General features: G+C 39.8%; 1 protein-coding gene across 1 annotated transcript; it reads left to right on the plus strand.

Annotated features, from left to right (window-relative positions):
* Positions 1-1,559: 1,559 nt before the first annotated feature.
* LOC306737467 (complement C3-like) lies at positions 1,560-22,045 on the plus strand (the record flags this gene model as incomplete). Its single annotated transcript, XM_079219201.1, has 42 exons — positions 1,560-1,636; positions 3,422-3,617; positions 3,785-3,947; positions 5,076-5,164; positions 5,479-5,567; positions 6,439-6,521; positions 6,630-6,717; positions 6,901-7,003; positions 7,204-7,324; positions 7,582-7,697; positions 8,581-8,736; positions 8,969-9,065; positions 9,199-9,293; positions 9,406-9,597; positions 9,750-9,905; positions 10,239-10,368; positions 10,709-10,777; positions 11,191-11,391; positions 11,485-11,599; positions 11,712-11,800; positions 11,918-12,057; positions 12,343-12,555; positions 13,039-13,102; positions 13,202-13,291; positions 13,461-13,667; positions 13,968-14,043; positions 14,175-14,334; positions 14,455-14,550; positions 15,830-15,980; positions 16,725-16,810; positions 17,161-17,238; positions 17,336-17,491; positions 17,617-17,679; positions 17,853-17,934; positions 18,053-18,101; positions 18,246-18,336; positions 18,428-18,517; positions 18,604-18,706; positions 18,845-18,934; positions 20,166-20,258; positions 20,376-20,459; positions 22,041-22,045. 42 exons carry the CDS (start codon positions 1,560-1,562, stop codon positions 22,043-22,045), a joined length of 4,692 nt encoding a protein of 1,563 aa, XP_079075327.1.
* Positions 22,046-22,432: the final 387 nt, after the last annotated feature.

Below are 22,432 nucleotides of genomic sequence, written 5' to 3' on the forward strand. Positions count from 1 at the left end.
GTATGTACAGTGATAATTAATCCACAGAGGATCTAGCAAGCAGTGACTTGTTGTAAAGTCGTATTGCCGTAGGCAGGAATGTTCTCCTGTAACGATCCTTGTTGCAGCGGAGTGTGATGAATGGAAAGTGCTCCGCTGACCCTGCAGCAGGTGGTGGAGAGGGTGGTCCAGGTTGTCCAATATGGACAAAAGTTTCTTCAGCGTCTTCCTCTCCACCACCTGTTCCAGATACTCCTGCTTGCAGCCGATGATGGAGTCGGCCTTCTTAACTAGCTTGTTAAGTCTGTTGGTGTCTCTGGCTCCAATGCTGCTCCCCCAGGAGACAATGGCGAAGTACAGGGCGCTGGCCACAACCGACTGGTAGAACATCTCCAGCATCTTGCTGCACACATTGAAGGATCGAAGCTTCCTCAGGAAAAAGACGACTCATCCCATCCTTGTACACAGCGTTGATGTTGGCCTTCCAGTTCAGTCGATGGAGACACCCAGGTACCTGTACTCCTCCAACATGTCCACATCCTCTCCCAGCAAACACATCCTCAAACAAGCAAACAAACAAAAGAGCAAACAAACTCTCAATGCTGCCTCTCCCGTGCTGAGCTGGTAAAAAAAATCATAAGCCTACCCAAGTGCATCCCGGTCCTGTACCCACCTACCCCTTTAAGTAAACCTCAGGTGCCCATAGCATTACCCAATGAACCTTTTAAGCCCCGCGGTGCCCATTATCGGACAAGAAAGAGTCCTGGGCACGACAGTCCGGGGGCATGGCCGGAGGACCAGCTGCTGTTCTTCTGCTGTTGTAGCCCATCCGCCTTAAGGTTGTGCGTGTTGTGGCTTCACAAATGTTTTGCTGCATACCTCGGTTGTAACGAGTGGTTATTTCAGTCAAAGTTGCTCTTCTGTCAGCTTGAATCAGTCGGCCCATTCTCCTCTGACCTCTAGCATCAACAAGGCATTTTCGCCCACAGGACTGCCGCATACTGGATGTTTTTCCCTTTTCACACCATTCTTTGTAAACCCTAGAAATGGTTGTGCGTGAAAATCCCAGTAACTGAGCAGATTGTGAAATACTCAGACTGGCCCGTCTGGCACCAACAACCATGCCAAGCTCAAAATTGCTTAAATCACCTTTCTTTCCCATTCTGACATTCAGTTTGGAGTTCAGGAGATTGTCTTGACCAGGACCACACCCCTAAATGCATTGAAGAAAAATCTAACCTAAATAAACAAACAACTACAATTAAACAATAAAAATAACTTATAATATTCAATGAATAGCTCCTACAGTGTCATAGTGTCACAGTGTTTCAGTGACCTTCAACTGCATGCATAGAACACATACACCATTATTGATTTTCTACTGTTTATCTTTTTCTTCAGAGCAGAGATACAGTTGATCCAAAGCCAACAGTTTCTCAACCGCTGCTGGGAAAGAATGATAATGTGTTTCTGTTATACATGGGTGAAGAAACCCTTGGTGCAGGAGGAGGGTGGATGAAGAATAAAAGCAGGGTTCAGTGCAGTGAGTCTCCATTGACTGCAGATCAGGATCATCCAGGATGAGTAGGACTCTGCTGTGGCTGGTGGCCTCTGTGGCTTTGGCCTCACTGACTTCTCTGGCGGATGGAGATCCAATGTAAGTAGACCTGCCTTTCCTTTACACACTAATTCATCCAAAAAAGAGCTAAAATATGTAGTTTGTTCGTTTGTTCATAAGAATCAGAATCACAAGTGTTTATTGCCAGGTACGTTGAGCATACGGGGAATTTGACTCGGTGAAAGGTGCATAACAATAAACATAGACGTAATAAAACAATAAAAACAATAAACATAGTGCAATAATAGATAAATGTGGTAAATAACAAACACGTCATTTGCATCGCCCGGCAGAAAATTTGTTTTTTCACAACATATTGTGTCTGTGCATTGACTATGCATGTAATCTATTTGCGCATCAAATTCGCAACGTGTTTGGTGTGAACGCAGCATAAGAGAAGAAAATATGTCAATCAGTGGGGTTCCTGGTCTTTGTAGTCCTGGGACTGTGAGAATCAGAGTCAGTGGGGGTCTCGGGCTTTGTTGATGAGTCCAACTGCGGAGGGAAAGGAACTGTTCTTGTGGTGAGATCTTGATCCTGATGGACCGCAGCCTCCTGCCAGACGGAAGGGACTCCAACAGTTTGTGTCCAGGGTGAGAGCGGTCGACTATAATCTTTCTGGCCCGCGTCTGGGTCCTGGAGGTGAACAAGTCTTGGAGGGAAGGGAGATTGCAGCCAATCACCCTCTCAGCCGAGCGAATGATACGCAGTGACTGCAGCGTACCAGACACTGATGGAGGAGCAGAGGATGGATTTACTGATAGCAGTGTAGAAGTACACCATCATTGTCTTTGGCAGGTTGAACTTCTTCAGCTGCATCAGGAAGAACATCTTCTGCTGAGCCTCCTTGGTGATGGAGCTGATGTTCAGCTCCCATTTGAGGTCCTGGGTTATGGTGGAGCCCAGGAAGAAAATTTGGTTCAGAGTTTGCGCAACGATGCCTCGTGCCAGACAGAGCAAGAGTCTGCCATGATGAAATGTTCTGTTGTTTCAGTGCTGGCTCTTCATCCAGATAATCGATTACTCATTGTGGGTGAAGTCCATGCAGTCATGATCCTCATCTGGGTAAATATGTTGGTTTATCTGGGTGAATTGAAACTTTAGCTCACAGCCTTTAAGACAGTGGTTCTCAACCTGAGGATTGGTACCAAGATAAACCTGAGGTGTCAGAAGATGAAACACATTTATTTTAAACAAAACCATGTTTATTTTTTCTGACTTTTTTTTGGAGAAATAATACAAATATTCTCCTCATCAAGCACACAACAAACTCATACAAAAGGACACTCATGCCCTCAGTAAGGCCGATACCTGTGATGAGGGGTCGTATACGAGAAAGGTTTGGAACCACTTGTCTGAGAGATCCACTCCTGAAACTCTAGACAAATGTGCAAACCTGTATTTTTTTTGAAACGGTGATAACCTTTCATTATTACTGCGATTGATCCATGAGCAAACAGCATTTCCAGAAATCAGCCAGGCCAAAAACAGGCCTCACTTTTGCAGGTCACATTTCTGCTTTTGTCGTGGCTTCCATACCACACGTTATACGTTATGCTCCAATAAAGTTAGGCACTATACAATATTAATAAGTCCCCTTTTTAATCTTTGACACCATCCTGGCTCTATCAGGAACCTAGAAGGACAATTGAATGAGATTGAACTATTCTTTATTTGGCAGAGGGAGACACACCGGAGTCACTTTTCTAGTTCATGTGTGTGTTTGATGATGCCTGAAATGCATACAAATACAATGTTTTCTACACAATGACTACATAATAATATTACTACTCCATTTCTTCCTCTCTCACCGCTACTCTGCAGGAAGGTGATGTCTGCCCCCAACTTGTTGCGTGTCGGTACAGCAGAAAAAATCTTTGTGGAGTGTCAAGACTGCACTGGAGAAGACATCAACGTCCAAATCACTGTGATGAACCATCCAACCAAGAAGGACATGCTGTCAACCACATCTGTGACACTTAACACTACAAATAACTTCCAGCAGCTTGGACAGATAACGGTATATTAAACACTGTCACTGAATATGTAATTATCTGTTACTGTTACTTTGATTCATTCAATAACTTGGCCGCAAATGATCTATAAATGAATCCAGAAATGCATATGATTTAGACCACCCCACCCTGCTATTGATGCACTACTGGTGTCTCTTCATACTGGTTTCAGATCCCTGCTGGAGACTTCAGTAAGGATCCGAGCATGAAGCAGTATGTGTACCTGCAAGCTCGGTTTCCTGACCAACTGCTGGAGAAAGTTGTCTTGGTCTCCTTTCAGTCCGGGTACATCTTCATACAGACTGATAAGACCCTCTACACCCCAGAAAGCACAGGTATTATTCCAAATTGATTAATTTGACTGTAATTTACAGTGACGTGAAAGAACCTTCTTTTCCAAAAAATTGTGAAACAGTCACATGACCCAAAATAGAATCACCATCCTTCAACCCTCTACGGCACTGGTGTCAAACTCAAGGTCACTTTATGTGGCCTGCAACGGCTTGAAAGGCATGATCACCATCGCGTTATTTGCATGGGCTGCCTTCGCATGGGCAAAAAAATAATTCTGTGCTTTTATTTTGAAGGGAATTTGTAATGCAGCAGAGTGACGTCTATTCACACTCCTCAATGCTGCGTTCACAATTCGCTTTACTTGCGTGAATTTACACGCAGACTATTTGTGATAGTTTGCTTCATTCACGACTTATGTTTGTGCATCAAAGCACTGCTGAGTAATAAAGTTATAAAATTATTATGTGTGTTGTATTACCTTGTGTCCTTAAGATGCACTGGTTTTTAATTGAGTGTAAAAGGGAATATTTCTAACTAGCTTTTTTTTTGTGTTGGCATACTATAACAAAGTCTGTACTTTCTCAAGTTCAAACTGCACCATCTTTTCATTCAATCAATTTGAGAAGTTGAAAATGTTCCTCGCATTTGATCTCGGTGGGTCATTCAGGGGTGATGGTGGGTCAGCAGCCAGGCCAGTTGAGAACCACTGCCCCAGACCACATGCATGTTCTTATTTGCTCACAATTATTTGTTGGGCCAGAGTTATGTCCTTCTCAACTGGAACAAAAAGCTTTGAACAAAGTTAATATGATAACGTGTGTTTGATCTTTGTCTTTGCTATTTTCTTCTGTTTTAAGTTTAAATGTGATCTTTGATAGAGTAATGTGAATCCTAAATTAAATGGATTTATGTCATAGTAACAGAAAAATGTGCTTACATATATTTTTACATTTATATGAAGGCATGTACAATATTTTTACATTTGAATAAACAATAATCAAATACAGAGACAGTTATTTAACAATATGTCCGGTATTGGTTAAACTTATACAGTGTTACAGTTAAAACCGGCCCTTTGAGCGCGGCCATGATGCTGATATGGCACAGGGGGAAAATGAGTTTGACACCCCTGCTCTACGGCAAAATGAACCTCTTTCTCTCTCTGTCAGTTCATTACAGGATGTTTGCAGTGACGCCTGGTATGAAGCCAGTCGAGAAGGAAACCCAAACTAATGCTTCTATTTCCATCGATATTATGGTATTGTGCTATCCATAATAAGCACAGAATTGAATGTGATATTATATAATCAGCTGTAACTGGGATTACAAATAAATGCATGTCTCCCTCTAGTGGTGGATCTACACATTAAAGACTTCCCTTCAGTTAGAGGCCAACACATTTTAGAAATAGCTGAAAAAAGTGTCAATATCATACAGTCTGTGGTCAATAGATGTTGACCAGGACAGTGGATTGTAGTCAAAATACATGCATAAAATATGGCACGGATCTAGTAAATTAATTGCTAATTTACCACTCTCTGTTAATGGTTATGGAACATTTTTCATTTTTAGACACCTGAAGGCATCATTATGAAAAGTGATACAGTCTCTTTGATATCAGGGATCTACTCTGGAAGTTTCCCACTTGCTCCAATTGTCAGGTTAGTAGTTTATTTTATTTAAATTACATTTGTCACAATGTATTTTTATACAGTTTATTGTTGAGTTGTGTATTTACACTTTGGATACACATGATAGATGACAACATGATAACATGTTTATGTTGCGTTTTAGTCGTTACTGCACTTTATCTCTTTAAAGGTTGTTGGGAAGATTTTCACAGCTCGTCTTCACTAAAGCAAGATCTAGATACTTTTGACCAATCCTGTATCTGTGATGTATCATTGAAAAATATACATTTTTATAAACCAACATTTCGGTGTATCAAATGTATTACATAACGTAATTAGATGAGACAACATTGAAACAGCTAAGATGAACTAGACCTGCTAGCTAAACTTATCTGGTTGAGCAGCTGCTGCCATCTTTGCTTTTGAGTCGAAAATGTAGTGTTACTCTAGAAATCAGGGTATAGTAAAGCCGCCTTTAAATTACATATTTCAATGTTATAAAGCAAGAGATAAACATTTTGTGAAAAAGCTCATGTGCTTTTTGGAAGAGGGTTATTTATGAGAAGATGTTTACCACTGTTAGACACAAGAGTGATTATCGTATTTACTGTATCTCTCTAACAAAAATGTTAAACTATTCCTTTAAACTGCAGATCATTTTATCTTTTAGGATCTAAATATGAATTGTTAATGGATGGAAATACATTAAATCCCTATAAACTAAAACTAATAAGCCTATAAAGGCATAACATATAAGTGCTACACCCTTTCTTTCTACTGCAAAGGCAACCTGAAATCTTAAAACCTTTTCTTGTGTGTGTGTGTGTGTGTGTGTGTGTGTGTGTGTGTGTGTGTGTGTGTGTGTGTGTGTGTGTGTGTGTGTGTGTGTGTGTGTGTGTAGTTTTGGACTGTGGAAGGTGGTGACAAAGTTCCACAGCAACCCACAGCAGAGCTATTCTGCAGAGTTCGAGGTCAAAGAATACGGTGAGTCCATCATTACCTGCATTTCTATTTAAAACCTATATGAACCAACAACATTCACTAATTGTTTTACCTGATTGGACACACAATAAAATGTTTTCCATTTTGCAGTGCTGCCCAGTTATGAGGTTAAACTGACATCTACGACTCCCTTCTTCTACGTGGACAGTCAAGAGCTCACCATCAACATCAAAGCTGTGTATGTGAAGGTTTTGTGGCTTGAGAGAGCAGGTTTGATTGGTAGGAAGAAAAATAAAGGGTGTGGTTCAGAGGTTGTGTTGGCGCTTTTGCTTTTTTATTTGGTCTGATTTGTGTTTGTATGTTTTAGAATTTTCTGTTTTGCTTCATTTTGGGCTAAGATGTCCCTGTCTTGTGGCTTTAGGTATCTGTTCGGTAAAGAGGTGAATGGGAAGGCCATTGTGGTATTTGGAGTTCTGCATGACGGTGGAAAACATAGCTTCCCAAGTTCTCTTCAGAGTGTCCAGGTGAGCACGTTCTTACACTCTTGCTGTAATTGTTTACGTTTTGCAGGACGTCATTTCCTGTTATTCATACGTCTGCAGGAATTTTGTCTAAATTGTTACATTTCTATTGACATATTTTATTTATTTAGGATGTTCAGAATGCAACCAGGCTGTTCACTATACTGTATTTGAAGATGCATTTCTATATTATGTCACATTAGATCCAGGAAGGTGAGGGAAAGGTCACATTGAGGAAAGAGCACATCATAAATACTTTCCCAAAAATCCTTGACCTGGTTGGGTCTTCCATATACGTGGCCGTCAGTGTGCTGACAGCGAGCGGTAAGAAAGAGAGACTGTTTGTTTGTTTGTGCCTTTTCAGTGTGTTTGATCAAAGCAACTACCAACAACATCATTATTAGTGTCTGAAAATCCCCAAACAGGAACAAGAGGAGAACAGAAAAAAAGATGTCAAGATTGAATTTCTGTATCAGTTATTTAACATGAAAATCAGGGGATGAATAAATAGATGAAAGAAAATACTCTTAATAATAATCAGTTTTTGTGTAAAGTGTTTGTGTTTGTGTATCAACCCACAGGTAGTGAAATGGTGGAGGCCGAGTTGAGGAACATCCCAATTGTCACGTCACCTTACACCATCCACTTCAAGAAAACACCCAAATATTTTAAACCAGGAATGTCCTTTGATGTCGCGGTAAAGTACTTATTTATATTTACATGAATTGACAGCATATGTATGGTTTATGGCTTTGCACTTCCGGGCAACATACAGACAATGTTCTCAGACAGAGAGAGGGATTATAAGAGCAAGATTTAATCTAAAAAAAACTTTGTTTTTGTTCTACTAGGAGAACATGTGTATCTTAATGCGTGGGCTGAATGTGTGGAATGGTTGGAAGAAATTAAGCAAAGTACCGATATAAATGAGTTCAAGAAGATGTATGAAAAAATAGTTTTTAAAAAGGTACAGGGGCGAGGAAGGGGCCTTGTCTCTTTGACACTCGTTGTTGTTGTTTACATGAAGATGATTACTTATGTGTATATGTGTTAAATATTAAGTTATTTATTTAAGTTCTACTTCTGCCTTCTCCTTTTAAGACATGTAATATTTGTCTATTTATAATGAACTATATACAATTATTGTTATTTTATTGAATTGTTTTATTATTATTTGTTACATGTTCGGAATGAATCCATTTTTATCAAATTACTATATTTCTACTTAAATAAAAAAACATTACAGAAAACATTAAACATCATGAAATATAGTGACTCAGAACACACAGATAGCAGTACATCGTAAATGTGCAAGTCACATGCTGCTTAGTGCTGTCTTCATTACTGTTATTGATTAGATTAATATGTTGTCATAAACTTTCATCGGAATGTTGAGGCAGATTTTGATAAACAGAAAGAAGCAATTTGTCCATCAACAGTTTGGGTCATCAGCAATTATGTCATGATACTTGATACTCATGATACTCACAAAAAATGAATCTAATAACATGAGTTTGACCTTAAAAGTCAAATAGAAGTCAGATTTCTGATTGTGCAGTTGTTTGTGTTTCTGATGGCAGATTGAAGTTTTGAATCCTGACGAAAGTCCAGCAAAGTCCGGCTTGAGAGTGGTGGTGGATCCAGGCCAGGTGGAGGGCTTCACCGATGACAATGGCATAGCAAAGCTTACCATCAATCCATTGGCAACGATCCATCGGCAACAACTGATAATCACTGTAAGTCTCTGAAATCAGATTCACGAAATTCAGTTTTCGTTGACATTTTTTTTTTCTGTTCACACATTTGCTGTACAGTGGGTGAAATTCATCTTGTCAGTGTAATATCTGGTTGCCATTCTATTTAGCAGCCACAATAAGTTGAGATAGGACTTGGGTGTGTGTGTGTGTTTGTGCGTGTGTGCGTGCATGCGTGGTGTGTATGCTTACCTGTGTGTGTCTTCAATTGCAGGCAAAGACCAATGCCGGTATTGGCCCTGAAAGTGAAGCTTCAGCCACAATGGAAGCTCTCCCATATACTACAAAGAGCAATAACTACATCCACGTAGGTGAGAGTCATCCTGAAATAACATCAGATGGAAAAGGAGATAGCAGTGGAAAAGTGTGCACCATGCACACTTAGTAGTGCACACCATGCATTACATCTGTTGGGTGTTTTATCACAACATGTCACATTTGCAGGTGTGAATACAGCTGAGCTGAAATTAGGAGACAACATGAAAATCAACCTCTACCTCAGCCGACAGGAAAAACATGACACTGACATCACATACCTGGTGAAAAAAGTTCTACACCTGTGAATGTGTGCACGTATATTACTTTTTTGATTGTGTCCCACTTTGTGTGTAACTCATGTCTGATAAGTGTTGTTTAAATCTGTGTCCCTAGATCTTGAGCAGAGGTCAGCTGGTGAGAAGTTACCGTTACAGGGCCGTAGATCAAATTCTCATTGGCCTGATAGTTCCTATTAACAAAGAAATGCTGCCATCGTTTCGCATCATAGCCTACTTCCATACAAAAAGCAATGAAGTGGTATCAGACTCTATTTGGGTGGATGTCAAGGACTCCTGCATGGGCTCGGTGAGACACGCAACACTGATGTAGTAGAGTTTAAGTGGGCAAACAAAACACCCACACACAATGAAGTTATTTGTAAATTTCTCAGACATATTTTTTCTGTATGAAACTGCTTTGGAAAATGTCTCATTTACTGACCTCTCTTTCACATTCAGCTGAAGCTTGAACTTTCAAGTGAAGATGCATCCTATGAGCCCGGCAAGACGTTTGGTCTGAAGGTCACAGGAGATCCAGAGGCCACGGTGGGACTGGTGGCAGTTGACAAAGGCGTCTACGTACTGAACAACAAGCACCGTCTCACCCAGAAAAAGGCAATTTCTTCATTTCATATTTGTCTCTGAAATTATTTGAAAAGGGTTTTATTTAAAAAACGATGTATAAAAGAAAATTACACACGTTAAGTTTCACTTTGATAGCGTTTGGCTTCAAATAAAATCTGGTGTAAATTTGTCCTGCAAAAAAATACATTGCATGAGTACATATCAGAACTGTCATGTGAGTTTATAGATTATGTTTGTTTGATATTTGATATTGTAACCTATTTGTGTGTGTGTGTGTGTGTGTGTGTGTGTGTGTGTGTGTGTGTGTGTGTGTGTGTGTGTGTGTGTGTGTGTGTGTGTGTTAATGACTTCCGACCTGCTCAGGTGTGGGACATTGTAGAGAAGCACGACACCGGCTGCACACCAGGTGGAGGGAAGGACAGTATGAGTGTGTTTTACGATGCTGGGCTGATATTTGAGTCCAACACAGCTGCTGGGACATCCTACAGACAAGGTGACACTAGTTTACTCTCCCTTTCCCTCTTTAGGTTTTAAAATTGCATCTATGAAATATCTTTGATTAGGAGAAATGGGCACATAGACCTTTATTCATCGCTATGAGTCAAGTGTTTTTTTAAGAGTAAGCATCTAGTGGACAGTAGAAGAACAAGATCTTAAACCAAATTGTATTATATTTCTTGCTCCCCTTTTTCAGTATTTTGACAGCCTGTTCACGTCTCCAACCAGATTAATGACCTCACTTTGATTTATAGAGTTTCACATACATTATAACAAGCACGAATCAAGTCTAAAGGTCCAACCTTTTAAAGTTAAAATCGTGTCTGTGTTTCCAGAATTGAAATGTCCGGCCCCCAGCAGGAGGAAACGAGCCACTACTATCATGGAAACCACAACCAGCTTACGTAAGAACCACAGCTCTAAACTACCCAATAAACACATCATCAGTCATCTTCAGTCACTCATTTCTCAAAATGTTTACTTTTGGACAGCTTGTCCTGTTGACTTTCACAGTTCTCGTCTTTGCCATTCTTTGTATTAGACAGATAAAAGTGAGCTGAAACTGTTTTTACTTTCAGTCATCTATTTCTTCATGCTCCTACTTTCCATACTGAAGCCGTCCTTTCTTTTTCGTTTTCCAAGTCCCTGTGCCATTTAGTTTTTTGTTTGAGTTACCTCATTCAAAGCAAGGGTCTAATGTAGGAGGGCATGTACATTAAAGAAGCATAATTTATATTTCTAATTTGCCTTTCCAGTTAACTTGGTGATCTGTATCTTCTCACCTGTGTATTTCCTCCACAATCCTCTTTGTTCCCAGTGAGTCAATATAAAAACAACGAGCTGCAGCGTGACTGTTGTTTAGATGGCATGAGGGAAACCCTCCTCAAATACACATGTGAGAGGCGCAGCGAGTACATCAGTGATGGTGAAGCTTGTGTCACGGCCTTCCTGCGCTGCTGCAAGGAGATGGAAACCCACCGAGCTGACAAGAAGGAGGAAAACCTCCAACTGGCTCGCAGTAAGAGACGGGGACAGGGGATGTTGTGAAGCTCTGAGTTTCTATTCATGGTCATACTGAATGAAATTAGTAACCTTTTCAATGATTATTTAGGTGAGGTGGATGAAGGCGGTTACGGTGACAGCGATGAGATTGTTTCTCGCACCAAGTTTGATGAAAGTTGGCTGTGGGTAGACATCAAACTGCCTGCTTGTCAAACACCTAACTGGTGAGTCAACTGAAATATGCCCTCACTAATATACTGATAACTTCACACTGACACCACTAGGATTAAATCTACTCTTTACCTCTCGAAGTGTAAAACCTTTTCTTTGTTTCAGTGACACCACATCATTGACGAGAAAGTATCCTCTGAAAGACTCAATCACAACCTGGCAGTTCACTGGCATTAGTCTGTCAAGAACTCATGGTGAGGATTCAGTGACCAAAATCTATAAACCTCTCCCATCCCTTACACCTTTCTCTCCCTCTCCCTTTTTTCTCATTCATCACTTGTTTTTTTGTTTTCGTCCCTCTCATTTTAAAGGAATCTGTGTTAGCGATCCGTTAGAGGTAATTGTCCTAAAGAAATTCTTCATTGATCTTCGGGTGCCGTACTCTGCTGTCCGTGGAGAGCAGCTGGAAGTTAAAGCAATCCTTCACAACTACAACCTCGATCCGGTCATCGTAAGTCTCTGTTCCAACAAAAACAACAGTGAATATTGGACTGACATACAACAAGTGGCAAACAAAAAGAGATCCAATGAACTCCTTGCTCTAGTCTTTGATGAATGGTGGTTGGTCCAAGAACTGGGACAGTGTGCCTTTCCATTCTCAAGTTAAATTTCATCCCAAAGGAAACAATATAAAGCATTGATGACTATGATCCCTATTATCCACACAATGGGTTCTTCATCTTTGATCAGCCACACATACTTCATTCTCTTTCTCCATCTTTCTCCTCTTTTCAAGGTGCGTGTGGATCTGATTGAGGAGGAGAATGTGTGCAGTGCAGCCTCTAAACGTGGAAAGTATCGTCAGGAGGTCGAAGTTGGGAGCCAAAGTACACTATCTGTGCCATTTGTTGTTATTCCCATGAAACAAGGGCAATACCGCATTGAGGTCCAAGCAGCTGTTAAAGGTTCATGGCTCAATGATGGAATCATGAAGATGCTGCGGGTGGTGGTAAGAGAAACAGCGATCTCCCTGTTAGCATAGGGAAACACACATCATTCGGGGCACAACCTTGATGCATATGTGTACCGGCCTTTTCAAAATGAAGAGAAGATTTGAACAAGCAAGCCATAATGGTAAATGGACCCATACAGCGCCTTTCTAGTCTTCCGACCACTCAAAGCACTTTAACACTACATGACATCATTCACCCATTCATGAGAGAAGCTACCATGCAAGGTGCCACATCAGATTGTCAACCATTCATACACCATAGGCGCAGCTACGGGAGCAATTTAGGGTTAAGTGTCTTGCTAAAGGACACATCGACATAGGCTAGCGGAGCCGGGGCTCGAACCACCAATTCTCTGATTGAAGGACGACCCTGCTCACCATTGAGCCACAGTCGCCCTGTAATGTGTTTTGTTCCACACCAGCAGACTACTCAAATTTAGTTGTGAGTTGTAACGTTTGTCCTAACTGTTGTTTTTCCAGCCTGAAGGTGTACTGGTTAAATCTCCTCAGATTATAACTCTAAACCCCTCCAGTAACGGTGTTGGTGAGTTTACCCATCAATTTCTACATAGTAATTTGGTAATATTGGGTTTTCATCACTTGCAAATTGATCCCTCAACTTTCCCATTGTTTATCTCTTCAGATGGTACACAAGTAAAAACTCTCAACAGTCAAATTCCTAAGAAAGATTTGGTTCCAAACGTACCTACTAGCACACAGATCTCTGTGACAGGTGAGATGTAATGTCATATTTGGGCATGTTATGTGATATAGTGCCGGTAAATTGGCATTGTTCTTTAGGAGAAATGACCTCCTCACTGGTTGTGGGGGACCTTTGCATGTTTCTTTAGATGTTTCTTCGTGTTGATTTGTAACGTTTTCTGTTGTGTGTGTGAATGCAGGGAGAGAACAAGTTTCTGCACTGGTGGAGAACGCCGTGAGTGGAAACTCCATGGGTAGTCTGATCTACCAACCCTCAGGCTGTGGAGAGCAGAACCTGTTCCACATGGCTCTACCTGTCATTGCAGCAACGTATTTGGACAAGACCAACCAGTGGGAAACTGTGGGCTTTCAGAAACGTGCTGAAGCCCTCCAACACATACAGACCGGTAGGTGTTGGCACAGCTATCAGGAATCTTGTTGATGCGCCTCTGTGTGGGATTTTTACGTTTCCGACATTGCAGAAGTGGTATTAAAAAGAAAAAAAGGATGGCAGACGGCAATGCATGTTTCCACTGCCACACAGACCCAAGAGACACTGAGGAGTAATGGTCTGAATGTAAAACATAGACCATATAAGTTGAAATACAAATAAAAGAGTATGCCAGGAGAATCATTTCAAAGATTGTAACAGGAGAAAAATGTCACAGAGGTCCTCAAACAGATTGAGTGTTCTTGTTTGTGTCCAGGCTACCAGAATGAGCTTCATTACCGAAAAATAGATGGGTCTTTTACTGTGTGGACCAAACACAAAAGTAGCACCTGGTGAGGCGTTCAAATATCCCAAAACTCATACATACAAATGTTTCCACATCCTCCTCCTAAATTCTGATTATGTGACGAGGGCGTATTTCATGTGCAAATGAAGGAAACCTCTCTCTCCTCTCCTCTCTAAGGCTGACAGCGTATGTTACCAAGGTGTTGGCCATGGCCAACAATCTGGTAGATGTACAAAGCAAAGACATCTGTGACGCTGTTAAGTATCTGATTCTCAAAACGCAGCAACCTGACGGCGTTTTTATAGAAGTTGGAAAGCCGTACCACAGACAGATGGGTGTGCGTGAACTGATTTATTTATCATCAATTCTTCATCAAAGTGCTGTAAAACAACATGATGGAAACAACTCCATGTCACTGGCTGGTCCCTTCAACACGTTTGTGTCCATACATGTGTAGGGTGATGTTCGCGGCGCTGATTCAGATGCCTCCATGACGGCCTATTGCCTCATTGCCATGCAGGAGTCACGCACACTATGTGCTGCCACTGTTAATGTGAGTATCTCATCGCTATACGATGTTTTTCCTTTCACTGAGTTTATTTCTCCAATTTCAGATTCTACACTAGTGATGAACGAAACAACGCTTTCTGATGAAGCAACACGCCATTTGCAAAGTCACGCCTCTCTTAGTTACTGTCGCAACTCCGATCAAGCTTTCCTTTCTTGCACAGCACATGCAGTTTACAATAATGACAGGGGCAAGTTTACTATTAAAAATAGTTGGGCTCTTCATTTGTCACAGAGGTTGACGAAGGTTGACGTTTGCATTTCTAGCCTCTGGCAGATTTGGTCAACTGTAATTAAATACCCATTTTAGCTAACATTAGCTCTGTGAGTTGGTTGAAGACGATATTGTATTGCAATGTAGAGCTAGTTAGTCCTTACATTATAAGTATGGAAAGGAAAAATGTTCAATCAGACTTGTTTCGTTGGAATACACATACCCGTAAAATTTGGGTTATAAGCCGCTACTTTTTCTCAACTTTGACCCGTGCGGCTTAAATATCGGTGCGGCTATTTTGTCGAATTTTCTGATTCTAAATTTAGCAGCAGTTGCAGAGACACACAAAATTCACGAGAAATATTCCCAAATCCCCTTCACGAGTGATCTCGCTGTAAAACAGGGTCTTCTCAGCAGCAGCACGAGCCGGGGCTGCTAGCTCCCTTCGGTGGTTGTCGGGGCTGCGGGTTAGAGCTGCGGGCCGAGAGCTGGGGAGGTGGAGGTGGTGGTGGTGGCTTGTTTATGAATAAATACAACTTTTTCTTAAAATTTTGTAGATGCGGCTTATAAACGGGTGTGCCTTATAACTCGGATTTTACGATACATACAAAATAATCTAATCCATTCCTTTTATCTTTGCTCTTGTGTTTTTAGTTTTAGAATATTGCTTCAGCGGGTGGACAGACCTGTCGAGTCTAGTTACAGTTGCTCAACCAAAATAGCAATTGCAGTTCAAGGGAAGGGGTTTATCAAATGGACAATTGTGGTCAATTTTTTTTTTTAAACGTGTAACACATTCAAAATGGATACATTTGTTGCCAACCCTTGGTTTGGCATTTCCATGGAGCATTAGATCCACACTCAAATAGTAACTGACTGAGTCGAGTTAATAAGACACAGGAGAGGGTGAGAGGCGGGACACTCTCTGCTAATGTCCCAGGATCAAATGTGACAACAATCCTGAACAGAATAGGATATTTAAACTGAACTGATTACTGTCTGACTGTTCTCTCCTCATTTCTTCTTTCTCCTTTCTTTTCTTGTCGTCCAGAGTCTCCCCAGCAGTATAAACAAAGCAGTGGCCTATCTGGAAAGTCGTCTCCCCAGCCTCACCAACTCGTATGCTGTTGCAATGACATCATATGCCCTGGCCAATGAGGGCAAACTGAACCAGCAGATCCTCTACCAGTTTGCTTCCCCAGGTGTCGTCACACAGCAATATTCTTAAACTAATACCCAGCAACAGATTCTATGTTGTAGGGTTTAATTATTACACATCTACTAATAATTACCATAATAGGTTTATTAGGGCCTGACCAATGCTATGTTGGCCGATATTATTGGATAACTATTACAGTGCAAACATTTCGAAGATATGTGTTAAGTTTTGAAACTGTCTCATTTACAGAGTGTGTCATCCAGATTTAACAACGCTATTTTTCAGCCATATAGTGTCCTGCTTGGGAAAACATTTTGGACTACAAATTTAAGGGATCTTTAGTTCAGTCTCAATAATGACAAATGCACACAGAAAGATTCATAAATATGCACAGAACAATTCACAAATATATTCGATTTACAAATGCACACAGAAGGGTTTACAATACATTCCAATGATTTATGTAAATGTTTAAAAAAAAATCACAAATATATTTCTGCATTTGTTTGTGAAAAGCTTCACATTTACGAGTGGCTTTTTTGAGACTCGCCTGCCGTGTTTGGTTTCGCAAATGCATTTTTTTTCAATATGGACCTATGTCACATATTGGATGCATTTGCGATTCCAGGCAGAAATATTTTTTTTATTTTTCATTTTTTTATTTATATAAATCATTGGAATGTATTTGTAAACCCTTCTGTGCGCATTTGTGAATCTTTCTGTGTGCATTAAGCTTGTTCTAGGTATAGCATTGTAATAAAGCGTTATTTGTGTGCGTCTTCCTCAGAGTTATCCCACTGGCCGACACCTAAGGGACGTGTTTACACTCTGGAGGCCACAGCTTATGCTCTTCTTGCTCTGGTCAAGGCCAAGGTGAGCATGTCCCACTTGCTACATACTACAAACAAATACACCACTCAGTTATCATCCATGTTGCCTCACTAAAAGGTTGCAGGGGTTGGAAACAAAAACCTATGAAATGTGTGTCTCAGTAATGCCAATGCATTGAAATGTTGCTTTCAAGTTTCAAGTAGCTGCTATTTGGTTGTGCTCTAACAATAAACACTGATTTAGAAGCTCTATGACAGACTGGCAAACTGACAGGTTACAATCTACAATATAACTGTAATCTCTCTATTTTTAATACATCTTTTTTTTAAAGTCTATATGCAACCGCAGACCACAAGAAATGTCAACCATTTATTTTCCTTCTGTTAATAAAGGCCTATGAAGAAGCCAGACCTGTTGTGAGATGGTTTAACGAGCAGCGGAATGTGGGCGGAGGCTATGGATCAACTCAGGTAACAATGACCTCTCTCTGCATCTTTTTACCTCCATCCTGTTTACTTGGAACTTGTTTTTTTCTAAGTCTTCTTTTCTCACTTGTTTTCTCTCGAGGCTACCATATTAGTGTACCAGGCAATAGCAGAGTACTGGAGCAGTGCTAAAGAACCAGAGTATGATCTGAATGTGGACATCATGTTGCCGGGCAGGTCGAGGCCTGAGAAGTATAACTTCAACAAGGACAACCAATACACCACCAGAACATCTAAAGTGAGAAGACACACAAACAAACTCTCTGTGGCTCATTGATATCACCACTCCTGTTGTTTCCTGCAGGTTTATTCTGCTGATCCCTGACTGTCTGTGTGTTTGTGTGCATATTTAAATTCCCACAGATCAATGATATAAATCAGAATGTGAAAGTGACTGCCACCGGCTCAGGAGAAGCAACATTGACAGTAATTACAATATGTTTTCAAATTCTGAGTTTTATCATCTGTTGATTGTTGATTTGTCCTTTTAGAATCTCAGATGAGACCAAATACATATTTAACCTTGTGTGGACTTTATTTTTAAGACCCATTTCTATTAATTTATCACATTTTACACTGCACTTTTATCTATGTAACAGATGGTGTCGCTGTATTACGCACTGCCTAAAGAAAAGAAGAGTGACTGTCCGAAGTTTAACATGTCTGTGGAGCTCATCCCAGGTAATGTGGTGCACTCCCTCTCGTCCTGTTCATTTGCTGTCATTGTATCAGTCTTTTTCTGTACTTGACCTTATGAGAAACTAATAAATGAAATACTAAAATACTTTTGATCCTGCAGATAAAATGGATGAGGATGAGAAGACATACAAACTGAGAATAGAAGTTTTGTGAGTACAATAAAGATGTCATACTGACCAATGTTACAGTAACATGGCTTTATACAGAACTTTTAAAAACATAATTATCTATCTCCTTTATGCTGTTATTATTAAATATAATAATTACCTAATTATCTTGTATTCTTTGTGCAGGTATAAGGACAAGGACAGCGATGCATCCATGTCAATCTTGGATATTGGCTTGCTAACTGGCTTTTCTGTTGTGAACAGTGACCTACAACAAGTAAGAACAGGCAGATACATGTATACCCACATACAATTCACAAGCTGTTTATTAGCAGAAAATAGTAGGTGTCTGTGTGTGTGTGTTGTAGTTGTCCAAAGGACGTGCTCCCATCATAGCGAAATATGAGATGAACACAGCTCTGTCAGAAAAAGGCTCACTCATCATCTACCTGGACAAGGTAAGACATCACTGTTTACGGCCTTGATCTTTTTTCTCTCTGCTTTGTTCTTTGTGTGTTTATCCCCATCTTACATTTGTCCACAGGTTTCTCACACACGACCCGAGGAGATCACTTTTAGGATCAAACAGGATCTGAAAGTGGGCGTCCTTCAACCAGCTACTGTGTCTGTCTATGAATACTATGACCGTGAGTCTCAGAGTCACCAATAGATGTCAGAGTAGACTAAGCAGTCAATATTACATTTTCAAAGTATTTAATGTAAATGTTCTGATGTACTGTAGCTACCACAAACTCCTTTTCAAATATCTTTCTTCTTCATTGCAGAAACACATTGTGTAAAATTCTATTATCCAGAGAGGGAAAATGGAGAGCTAATGCAGCTCTGTAGAAATGATGAATGCACATGTGCTGAAGGTAAACAGGATGATGCCAAACTACGCACACACACACACACACACACACACACACACACACACACACACACACACACACACACACACACACACACACACACACACACACACACACACACACAGGGCCCAGTGGGTGCGGCTGCCTTGAGCTGCATTCTTAATCACCTTAATCTGTGTTTTTCATAGGATAATGCTGAAATACAATCTTTTATGGAATACATTTTACTAAAATTAAATAATATTGTAGCGACCCTGGGTCAGGAAAGCTACGAGACGTAGATGGCTTATAGGGTGTTTATTCAGGGAACATAGAACAGGCTACTGTTGGCCGTAGCCTACGTCAAAACAACAGCAAAACCCAGTGAAAGCCTCTCAACCAGCTTCACGTCTGCTCCGGGTCATAGACTCTGCTCCGAACGGGTCGTAACACAGCACCATACAACACAACAACGTCACTCGCTCTCCAATCACAGACACGCTTCACAGCTACCAGCTCATGAGACGTTCACTTACATCCTGAACATAACATTTATTACATAACATTTCCCTCAGTCCGTTACAATATATATATATATATATATATATATATATATATATATATATATATATATATATATATATATATATATATATATATATATATATATATATATATATACATGTATGTATGTATATGTATAAAAAAAGTAAAAATGTTCTCTTGATTTTTTCAGCAATATATATATATGTACATATACATATATAGAATATTAAAAGAAAGCTGCATTATATAAGTACATGCATTAGGAGAATAATTACATGAAATACTTTTATTTAATATATTATATTCATATATATATATATATATATATATATATATATATATATATATATATATATATATATAACCGCAACAACATATTTCGTCTGTCTGTTGGTTTGTTTTTCCAGTGCCAGAAGGCGTCCATATGCGCCTGCTTCCATGTGAATGCTAAATAAGACTAAATATAAAATAGCTTCCAAAATGAACGCTGGTTTACAGTAAATCAACAGATTGTAACTTAATGATCAGAACTTTTTGTCAGAGGCAAGAAGCACCTGTAGGATCAGAGCAGCAGTCTAGCTGAAGAATTACTAAAATTGTGATTTAGGTCCAGCTTCACTCACCCATTAACTCTTCCTCTCACGTCCAAATATGTTTATTTTATAGGGTCATCAGTCGTGTTTTTAATTTGTGCATTGTGTTTTTCCAGAGGATTGCAGTATGCAGAATAAGGACAAAGTCAGCAATCATCAGCGCACAACTAAGATCTGCGAGACTGAAGTGAACAATAAAATAGATTATGGTAAGTGAGCGTGACTGCATTCACATAGCACTTTTATACAACACATTTATGTTGGTGTGAGTGAGAGATTAGTAAGTAAGCAACTCCGCTAACAGTCTGCAACTTGTCTGTCCTAAGCGTACAAAGTGATCCTGGAAGAGTTTCAAAACGAGGTGTCCACTGATGTTTACATAGTGCGGGTAGTGCAAGTCATCAAAGAAGGTGGGTATTCATCATTTTGGGACATGTGCATATTTGCTTTTCGTCTTGCATTGCAAGGTAACAAGCGGACAATCCAGGAAGTTACTGGGTGGTCCGAGCCAAGAGATATTCCAGTACAGTCTGGCTGCATCTAGCAGTAAAGTTGCAGATTGCAACCAACCGAAGATTTTCCCGTGTGAGTTTTATTAATAAAGTGAAGCATATGCGCAAGATAAACCCTTGGCCACATAACTAAATGTGACTGGTTCTTGTTGATGTGAACAACATCCTGCATTGTCCGTTAATGACACAGCATCCCGTCATGCGCGTATTTATGTAAACAATATCAGACGGCACTGAAGGCATAGGTCGAAAAATGCATGGCTCGCAGCTGGTCAAGTGTGTAGGAGAACTACGGTGGCAGACACAAATTGCTCCATCTGGATCTGGTTTGTCCGTTCTGGTCTATGTAGAAACATGGCGGTGCAGCATAGATATCTCAATGAAGAGGACCCGCTCTCTTTGTAAATATACTGCAAACGATTAATTCAAAGGTAACAAAAACACCATTCTTAGTTTTAGGTGATTATACTCTGAAGAAAACAACCCAATAATATTGTATTACATTTCTACCAATTCATTCATTGCTTCACACTGGGATTATGATTTTAACAACAATTCCTTTTTTTTTGTTTATTGATTAAACAGAGTATATTCAAGGTGCTAGTGGGTGGATTTTGGCACCTTTGTACAGACCCAGGCTAACTGTTTCCAGTCTTTATGCTAAGCTAAGTTAGCTGGCTGTGGTCTGCACATTTGCTGTACAGTCATGAGAGTGGCATCAATAGCGGTATCAATCTAAGTCTTTACAAGAACTAAAATAAGCGTATGTCCACTGTGGCATTGGGAATTTGTGTGAATTCATCACTAATGTGTTGTATTGTACCTTTAGCTATGCATTAAATCCTTACCTTTTCTATGTTCTCTTATATTTTAATTACAGGAAGCAGTGATGTGGGTCCTCTGAATAAACTGCGCACATTCCTCCGTTCTCGGCACTGCAGAGAGTCACCAAATCTGATAAAAGGCAAAGAATACCTTATCATGGGCGCATCTAGAGAATTACTCAAAGATAATCAAGAACAATCGTAAGTGTGTTCTTTGTTTGAATGTGTGTGGTTTATGTATTTAAATGTGAGCCTTTCTTGTGGCTGTGTTTCTGTTGCTATTGACAGAGTAATTTAACGTAAAGACAGATGTTGCTTCAGCGTATTACACATAGCCGTTCATTTGAAGAACCAATGCATTTTCCCTCTGCTTTCCTCAGGTATCAGTATATACTTGGAGAGAGTACCTGGATTGAGTATTGGCCCACAGATGCAGAGGCTCAAACGAAAGAATACAGAAATCCCTATTTAGGCATTATGGAGATGGTCGAACATTTCCAAACCTGGGGATGTGAGCAGTAGTGAAACTAAATAAAATACCATTGTTTTTATTATCTAAAACTTCCCTTGTTATGGAATATAAGGGCCTACACAAATTGCACTGTATTGATTAAAACCGAATGGTGTCAATAATTATCTTGTGTCTTCTTTACAGATTAAAGTGATTACTGTTATGTTGGTTATGGTAAATATTGATAAGTTCAACTTTAAGTAGAAGTTTAATAAAGTTTGATTATGTTAAGCGAGGTTAGTGTGGTGATGCATAGAAAGTTAAACAAGGAAGAATGACATATATATATATATATATGTATATATATATATATATATATATATATATATATATATATATATATATATATATATATCCACATATAACAGCTCATATAGATTAATTATTAAGAACTGCATCAGTAATAAAGCTAGCATTTTCATTACAAATTCATCAATGTATCCCAGTCCAACAGTATTGTTGACAAAAACTGGATATGACGATAATAATCAATGAACAGACGTATTCCGACAGATAAACAAAAATTATCCAACTGT

Source organism: Taurulus bubalis (assembly GCF_910589615.1).
Source record: "Taurulus bubalis genome assembly, chromosome: 6".
NCBI lineage: Eukaryota > Metazoa > Chordata > Actinopteri > Perciformes > Cottidae > Taurulus > Taurulus bubalis.